Below are 9,682 nucleotides of genomic sequence, written 5' to 3'. Positions count from 1 at the left end.
TCTGTGTACTGATTTTTCAGTTTTACAGCGCTCGATATGTAGAAGTAGAGCACGATATATATTGCGATTGGGGAAAGATACAGAGAGAGACTATGCTTTCATCTTTACAAGCCTGTTTCATAATTACTCACTCATCTGATGAGTGAATAATTACGAAACAGGCTTGTAGGGATGAAAGTATAGTCCCTCTGTTTTTTTCCCTATCACAATATATATATATATACTTAACAGTTAGTTGCTGGTTAACAGCTAATTATTAATTCCTAATAAGTTTTGAACACTTTGACAATGTGCTGCAGACACGACGCTGAGCATTAACCGTGGGCTCATAGTGAGATTTGCAAACCGTGGGATGCGCATGCACCATTGTTTGTGTAACAAAAATAGTTACTACATATGCTCAAGTAAATTTGACTGAAACTAGAGACAGTGTGCGTTCTCGAATTTTGTGGAATTTTTTTCTGGTATACGTCTTTCGATGTGTAACTGGAACGGGGACAAAGAGTTTTATTCACTTTTCTGTGTTACCCTTGTAAAACGTGCTAACAGCAAAAAGTGTGGGCATGATTTTGAAATGTGATCTTTGGCGGAAAATAACATGCTCACCGAGCTTGATGAATATGAGTGCGCTCTTTTCTACCATTTGTCGAAACTGTGGAGCGACAATTTATGGCCATAAAGTTCTTATTGAAACCCTATTGTCGAACCCTTTGAATAATTCTTTTCTCCCAGCACAGGCGGTGGAAGCGTACTTCGTGGGATTTCGGGGTTTAAAGGTCATCAATAGGAATATCTAAAAAACAGGGTCCACATTTTGCTTGAACAAAGTTACGGTGTGTTTTTGCTCGAAAGCTTACGAAATAGGACATTTATAATATGGCCCATAAACGCTACGAATGTGTGGACATCATTTTTTTTTTGAAAGACTGCCTAAAAGACAGAATGAAGGATCAATGCCCCAACTCTTACGACTGGAAAGGAAACGACATCTTTTTTAACTCTTTGTTTTGGTTGACTTTTTAGGCATGCACAACGACTAAGCCAATCAAAGGCTAACAACCATTATGAAATTGATTGTTGTAATCATCAATGCTCCGATTCCATCCTTAGAATTTGTCCCTTATGCAGGTAGTATGAGATTTTTTACCATAAATAAAGATAATTATAGATTTGGAAAGAGAAACGGTAAGAACACAATATGTAAATAAGATATTTTAGCACGCATGACTTGAGTGGCAAATGCTTTACTTTGCACAAATGGAAAATTATCCAATGTTGTATTTGAGTGATAGAAGCAAACTTAGTAGAGGAGCCAGCGATAATACGTTAAATCCAAGTTTTAATGCATGAATTAACTCTCTTTTCCTTCCATTGCGAAACTTCAGCATTACTGACGTAATAGCATTGTATAAACATAATAACATGATTATCTAAGCTCGTGTAGATTGTAATAAAAGGAAGACTTGAAATTTATGGCATAACCAGCGCTGGAAAATTTTGAAGTCGTTTTTGAGTTGTTGGCTTAGAATGCCACGTAGGAACGGGTCTAGATAAAGGGTGCATATTTTACTTGATTAAGTGATGTGCTTTTGCTTGAAAACTTACGGAATAGAACACTTAATGACATGGCCCAAAAAAGCTAAAAATGTGCTGAATTTATCCTTTTTTTTTGAAAGGCTTCCTAAACACAGAGCGAAGGAACAATGCCCTTCTTTTACAGCCGGACAGGAGACGATATGTTTTTTTTTCTATTTTTTTTTTAAGTTGACCTTTTGACATGCATAGTGATAAAGCAAATCATAAGCTAAATATATCAACTTTTACTGGGGTAAGCAGTAAATAATCTTAGCTTACCATGAAGAATTGGATCGCACTTATCGTCAGTGCGCTGATTCCATCCTTACTATTTGTCCCTTGTGCAGGTATGATGAGATATATGCCATAGATAAACATAATTGTAGATTTGGAAAGAGAACTGAAAGGAAATAATCCATAACTGAGATATAACAGTATGCGTCAAGACATGTCTTGCCGATCTTTGTTTGTTCTACAGCTCAAAGTGAACGAGGCTCTCATGAAACAAGCTAATCTACTTCCCGAGATATAATATTCGACGGCAATTGAAATGTTATATCCCTAGAAACCGGTTGCACGAGCAGAGAAACTTGGAACGCTTGTCTCAATTAATTTATTTACAACCCAGGTGAACAAATCGACCACAAATTTTTCATTTTCTATAAACGTAATGATAAAAGAAATGATGTCTGAAACTAAATTGAACCCACTCAGCTGTGCCTCGTGATTCCTTTACGTTGACGTCATTTTCATGAAAAATAAAGTTATAGACCTTAATGGAATATTAACGTCGATTTGTTTTTCACGATAGCATTGTAATTTTTATGCCAGCTTTTAAGCCAAAGTTTTCGGAAAATCACGCGTGTGTGACGTGATCGATCGTTGCTTTGTTGTTGGCGCAGTCCTTGATGTCTTACATAAATTGTGTTGTTGATGACCTCTGCAATGAAATACTAATAAGAAATGGATGACAATAGACTCTGCTACCCAGAATCGTTTCTATCGCCCTCTTAGTTTTAATTTTTCGACCGGCGCATCGATTTGGCATATTTTTCTCCTGAAACCAATCGTTAATGGTTTAAATCATATGCGTTAGCGGACAAAAGTATGTGTACCACGTATCAATTAAGAAGTAAAAACCTCGCTGTAGCTTCTCTGACAAAAGGGAAAACTAGATGTAAGTGACTTTTCTGTGAAGATAACTTCCGCTAAGGTTTTCGAACTGTCGTTCATCAACACATACAACAGCCCTTTTAAAATTTAAATTTCCTCTTTCTCTCTCCAAAGGAGTCATGCGAAATATACGTGTAATCACCACACACAAAGTTGTCACAAAACAAAGATGAGTGTCCGCTTCGTTCTTAGTGAATTCCTTCAGCAGAAGAAAGAGACATTGTACGGCCCGCTAAATTCAAAAGGGTGTTTTATCGTCAAAGTATTCTTGAAGGAAAATTAAAACACCTTTAAAGGGAAAGGTGGGCAAACGAAGAAAAACAACGCGTTGCTTTTTGATTGACATGAATGATCTCAAATGAAGAATTTTAGTGCAATATTGTCAAATTTTTATCATCTTTTCTCAACATGATAAATATTTGAACATACAGCATACTTTAATGTCGGCAGCGGATTAGTTATGCACAAGCTCGGAGAATTTATCCACTAAAAAAAAAAATTTTTGGAATCGCTTTACATTTCTTAACAAACACCTAAACTCTTAAGAAGTTTGAGGGAGCCTTTCAGTGGCTTTTTGGTGAATATTTCTAACTGCTGGGCACTTAGTCCATTTGAGACCGTGCTCAGCAGTCTGATCAGAAGCGTAAAATTTCCAAGTTGTCGACAACCGAGCGATTTTATAGTATGCACAAGCTCGGAGAATTTGTCCCCTAAAAAAACAAATACATTTTTAGATTCGGTTGGCATTCCTTAACAAACATTTGATATTCTTAAGAAGTTTGAAAGAACCTTTCGGCGGAAATTGCGTGAAAATGTTTAACTGACGGGCATTTAGTTTATTTGAGACCGTGCCCGGCTACAGGGCATTTAGTCACAGCGTACATGGCATACATGTATCAACAGATGGCGTGACTGTCAGGTGGAGTAAACGACAGTTCCATTTGCATGGTTGGAGAAATCATGCATTTACGGAGAAAACGTCCGAGAGAATTTTAAATCTTCCTTTCCATAAAATAAGAAAACTTCAAAGAAACCAGAGTTCCGAAAATGTACCGTACATTCCATCAGCATGGAAAAGATGTAGTAAAATACTTCTTAAGAGTCTTAAAGCATAATTTCAACGATTACAGCCCTTACCGTTGATGTTTTTTCCATACATTCCGATCCCGGAACTTCCTACAGTAGTCATAACAATGTTTTGAACCTCATGCAGTTGAATTATGAAACGCCGAATCTGCTTGCGAGATTCCCTTTAAGTCTAATCCTGGTTGTAGTCTAAACACGTGTAAGTAAGGCTCTCGCTAAGAGCGGTCCTCACGACTTCCCGTCGGAAAAACGTTTTTTTTATTTTTTGCCCATGAAAAGTGTTTAGGACACATGTTTTAAAAAAAAATTAGTTGTTGTCCAATTCTCTTTTTTTGCGTCGCCACAAGCCAAAAAATGATTTTTGGCCAGACCACCCCTGTGGACAGCGATCGAAAGTGTAAATTTCAAAGATTTTGTTCAGCGCGCAGCGACTACAACAATGTAACTCACGGAATTCTGTCTTGCTACAAGTTACATGATGTATTACGTTAGTTCACAGACAAAATATGGAAACTTCAGCTGAAATATTTTTCATACCAGCGTGATCACAGGAGACCCTTCTCTTCGACCTTCGTTTGCATATCAAAAATTCACTACTTTGTACGAAAGAATTCTCAAAATGCAGGCGTTCATCGGAATGAAAAAGCATATCAGTGCATAGTTTATACACCGATGAAGTCACGGTTGCCTCAAACCCGCGGGTATATCTCTACCTTCCATCCCCCAACTTCTTAGAAACAGCGCAAATCCATATGTTTGCTCAATTGCGCTCAAGTCAAAGATCATTTGCGTAATTCTTAAAATTGACCAAGATCTCCTTTTGACCGTTCAAACTTCGTTTATCTTCTACGTTGAGGATTTTAGGTTTTCACAGCAATTGAATGAAGATTAGATGCCGAATTGTCCTAAAACGTTGGGTAAACGTGATCGGTCGTAACGCTTGCGCGCTTGCGTGACTTACAAAGTAGACAAAGGTGATCGATAGGCGCCTTCTCGATAATTTACGTTGAAATATCAGGTTATGAAGAAGCAACGGAACCCGATGAACTAACCCTCCTTTCTGCAAATTTGTTTCCATGATGTTACGACCTCTCTCCAGACATTAAACTAAATTCTTGCCCATTTTCCCTTGGTCAAAAGAAACATCCGACGGGATGCCAGTTCGTATGCCTTAACGATACGCATGTTTTGTTTTAAAAACATACTTTAGTACGCACAGGAATGTAAAGTATCATCCGTTTTTACTAGAACGTTAAGAATGATGTTTTCACTCAGTTTTGTTGGGGGGTTCATATCCATTAGCGGATGTGGACCGAGGGGTCCAAATCTGGGGGGTTTTCCTTACTTTTAAAAAACGTTTCTTTCGTAAAATTAGCACCATCATTTACAGCAAATCCTCCAGATCTGTTCTATGTGTAGTTTTTGATGCGCAAAGTATTGTTCATGGGAAGATTTTAAAAATGAATCCAGTAACTTTCAACACTTTCAACACAACGCTACGCAGTTTTCTGGCCGTGATGCGTGGTAACCAGTGTTCAATTATGTGAACCTATAGCGCGGGTTCCAATCCGGGAGATCTGTACGCTTTCCGCTTCTAACAGCGTATCTGCCACTCATTTGTCTCGACATATTTCAGTCTTGATAATTTTTTTCGATCTTATGTCTAATTTCGGGTGCATATGTTTCTCTGGTAAGCTATTGAACTGTTCTTGTTTTATTTGAGCATGTTTTCGACAGAATAATGCGCTTGTGCTTGAAAACTTACGGAATAGAACATTAAATGACACGGCCCATAAATGCTACAAATGTGCTGAATTTATCCCTTTTTGAAAGGCTTCCTAAAGACAGAGTGAAGGAACAATGCCCCTTCTTTTACAGTCGGAAAGGAGACGATATGTTTTTTCTATTTTTTCTTAAAGTTGACCTTTTGACATGCATAGAGATTCATAGTGATTAATTCATTTTGACATGCAAATCATAAGCTAAATATATCAACTTTTCATGCCGGTAGAGCTAGCGCTAGCAGAAAATAATCTTAGCTCGCCATGAAGAATTGGATGGTACTTATCGTCAATGCGCTGACTCCATCCTAACTATTTGTACTTTGTGCAGGTATGATGAGATATATGCCATAGATAAATATAACCGTAGATTTAAAAAGAGAACTGAAAGGAAAGAATCCATAACTGAGGTATAACAGTATGTGCCTAGACATGTCTTGCCGATCTTTGTTTGTTCTACAGCCTAAAGTGAACAAGGCTCTCATAAAAACAAGCCAATTTAGTTTCCCAGATATAATAATCGATGGCAATTGAAATGTAACATCCTTAGAAACCGGCTGCACGAGCAGAGAAATTTGGAACGCTTAACTCTATTCATCCATTGTCTATAAACTTAATGATCAAAGAAATGGTGTCAATAATTTCTAGAACTAAATTGAAACCACTCGGCTGTTCCTCGTGATTCATTTAAGTTGACGTCATTTTTATGAGAAACAAAGTTAGAGACATTAGTGGAATATTAACGTTGATTTTCTTTTCACGATAAGATTGAAATTTTTATGCCAGCTTTTGAGCCAAAATTTCCGCAAAATTACGGGTGCGCGACGTGATCTATCGTCGCTTTGTTGTTAGCGCAGTCCTTGATGTCTTATGTAAATTGTGTTGTTAATGACTTCTGCGATGAAATACTACCAAGAGATGGATGACAATAGACTTTGCTACCCAGTTTCTATCGCCCTCTTAGTTTTAATTTTTCGACCGGAGCATGAAAGAGCAGCGCGTTTGATTGGCGTCGGTTAACTCATGACGACTTCAACACGGAAAAAGTGTGTAATTCTGCGAACCCCACTAAAGTGGGGTTCATGCATATGTATGAGTACTGTTACCTAGTAACGCGTGACGTATTTTACGTCACGTTTCATCGGGAGTCGTAGATGGAAGCTGTGTAGTAAAACCTGTTTGGATGCGGTCGGAGAAACTAGGATAGATCGAGAAATTCGAAGTGAACTACGTCTGGTGTTTTGACCGTAATTTGGAACGTTTTGTTTGCTAGGTGGATAAAGATAAAATTCATAAATATTTCGTCCATGAAAGATAATGCAAATTCACGCCTGAATTGAAGCGAACCGTAATTTGAGCTTTTTGTTTGCATAAGTTTGGGTGATATTTTAAAAGTATTTTGTGTTGTGTTGGAGATATCACATTAATTAATGAATTAATATTTAAATCACAGAATAAAGAGATGTATGGTAAATCAATTTGTCATAACAAAACGTTTGAGTGGAACCGAAGAAAATGTATAGTATTTCCAGTGGAACACTTGTGTGTTTTTTTTTTTGTAAGATAGAGAGTCCGCTATTGTGATGGCTTAGAAAGAAAAAATTCGCATCGATTTAACGTTAAATCATGAGCCCTAAAAATAAACATTGCCTAATTTGCTACGCTAGATTTGCGTAACATTTCCAATTTATTGCGTAACATTTCCTGTTTGTGTATGTTTTTGCTGTTCGCACCCCAATTTGAACGTGATTTATACTGTAAACGTCCAGTTTATCGACAACTCAATTTTGTTCATCTTGTTAAATCCCTGATGAAGTCTGTGTGATCAGACGAAACCGGTCGGATGATAAACTAAGTTGGCAGGATCTGTTGCTGTGTGTTGCTCACTAATTTTTATTTTTAAAAAAAATTGTTGAGAAAAAAGTTTTAAAAAATTATAAAAAGGATGTACCAGTCTTTTCGGATGTCACCGATGCCTTTTCCAGTACCTCCATTTTTTATTACAACAGTAAAAGATATATGTACAATCAACACTTTTGAAAAATTGCTTAACATTTTGTTCAGTGAAGTATACTGTTAACATTTTACAACACGATTGTTTTCTGCAACTACAAATGACCTGTCTCTATATTAGGTATTAAAGTTTTTTACCGCTAACCACTCGTATTCAGTCATTTTTCTTCCCCCGACTGATCCGATGGTAACTCCATAAACCCCAGCATGCAATGCGAAGTTATTCACGAGCTTCGTGTGGCCTCTTCGTGCGGGCCTGGTAACAGAGACGGCTAAGAAGGCGGGACACGAGCAAACAGTGAACTTTCTTTTAAGCTCAACGAAGCAGTTCCAGCCCTGATCATGTAGTAAAATTTTTAGTCCATTAATCATAATCTTAGTGGCAGGAGTTAGCCAGCCTGTCTTTTTCTGCGTGCTCACACGGCGCCCTAAGGACCTAGAGGGGTCTTATTCTCTTAACGATTTGACTCAATTTGCTGAAAGGTTCGCGGTTGGACAATTTCTTTCAAAAAATCATTGGCAATAAAATTTCCAGGGAAGAGTATCTAGGAACGTGAGTTAGGTAAGCTAAAAAGTGTTCGTTTTGGGTATACGGTGGTCGAAAATATGATCTTCGTTCAAGGTCGGACCTCAGGCAAAATTCTGACGAACAATCCCTAACTAGCCAGGTGGATTTTGGATGGGCTCTTTGGAAAACACATAAAGCAGCCGCCTTTCCTCAGAAAGCAGACAGGGGAGGAAACTAGTGAGGCAACCGCTTCTGATGTGGCTTCCCAAATATTGAGATTAAGAGATGACACTGGCCAGAAATGTTGTCTAAGACTGACTAGTTGATAGAGCAGGAAATCGCTCGATACTTTAGCCGCTTATCTGCCCTAACAAAAATTGGTTTATCGAAGAGGTTCTCCTCTGTAAATATGAATGAGGCCGATGTCGGTAATCTAACATCAGAGGTCGAAACTGACCGAACAAGGCAGAAGATAAAGAGGGACCTTGCAAAATTTAGACGAATACTGCAGGAGAGGGTACAGCTGCTTTAGGCTACAAAAAATTCAGACCTTTGCATCTCACTTTTCTTCCAAATTTATCGTCTTTGTCTATGCACGAAAACAACTGGCTATGTCTTCGAATTTTTTCATCAAGGGAAATTTGCAGGAAGACTGCTGGCTCATACTTTAATGAATTTTACATTCATTAGTCTATAATTTGATTGTTTACTATCATTATCGCACAGTTCACAAGTAAAGGAGATTTTAAAGTCACATGTCGCATATTTGTTGACGTACAAGTTCCCGTTTTGACAACTTCGGCTTTTCTAAACCGCGGTGACGGGAAACTCTGTCCTCTTCATTTGAAAGGAAATATGGATAGCCCCATAAAATTCATTAACTGCGCCATGTTTCCAGAAAATAAGGCTGGAAAATGTTTTCCACTTTCCACCATCAAGAAATTCCACGCAGAAATAGTATTGTATCTTGACTGCGTGATCGTTCTTGAGAAGTGAAATTGTTTATCTGTTTTCTCAAGAAAACACTTCTAGAAAGTTCTTAAACCTTCTGTTATTTTAATTGCCTGTTTTTTGACTGCAATTATCGTCTGCGTTAGCCATTATTTTCGCTGAATGTCGTGGTCTTTGCGTGCACCTGCGAGCCAGTTGGTACACAGCACTCTTTCGAGTTTCTTTGCTTGGTGTCGGGCTCAGGTGTGTAGGTCTGGCTCAAAAGATATCTACACGCTGCAAGAGGGTTTTCAAATACACCCAAACCGCTACGATTCGTGAAAGGCAGTTTGCGAATCGTTCTACCGGAAGTTGATTCGTGGTTAATCGGAAATCTGATAAACCATCTCTCATTAGATGGAAACGCGTACCGGAAGTCAATTTGCAAGACACTTGGAAAATATTTCGAAAGTAACTGCCAAGGGTTGTTGAAAATGTTGTCGAATCGACTCCTTTCGACCCGTCGCGGTTAAAGTCGACCCGTCCGCAAGTGGCCACCAAAGGGGGTTGCAGATACTGTCGAATCGACTCGATCGACTCGAATCGAACGACTCGT

At 38.3% G+C, this 9,682-nt stretch overlaps 1 protein-coding gene across 6 annotated transcripts in view; it reads left to right on the top strand.

Annotated features, from left to right (window-relative positions):
• The first annotated feature begins 1,849 nt into the window (after positions 1-1,849).
• LOC136282012 (uncharacterized) overlaps positions 1,850-9,682 on the top strand; it is a 52,250-nt gene continuing 44,417 nt past the window's right edge. For all 6 annotated transcript variants that reach the window (XR_010718036.1, XR_010718037.1, XM_066169113.1 and 3 more), the window contains exon 1: positions 1,850-1,922. Coding sequence is in view for 4 of the 6 variants with exons in the window: in XM_066169113.1 (XP_066025210.1) it covers positions 1,856-1,922 (67 nt within the window). In the remaining 2 variants the exon portion in view is untranslated. The remainder of the gene's footprint in view (positions 1,923-9,682) is intronic.

The sequence above is a fragment of the Pocillopora verrucosa genome, chromosome 6, assembly GCF_036669915.1.
Source record: "Pocillopora verrucosa isolate sample1 chromosome 6, ASM3666991v2, whole genome shotgun sequence".
Lineage (NCBI taxonomy): Eukaryota > Metazoa > Cnidaria > Anthozoa > Scleractinia > Pocilloporidae > Pocillopora > Pocillopora verrucosa.
This window is presented reverse-complemented; position numbering and strand designations above follow the sequence as displayed.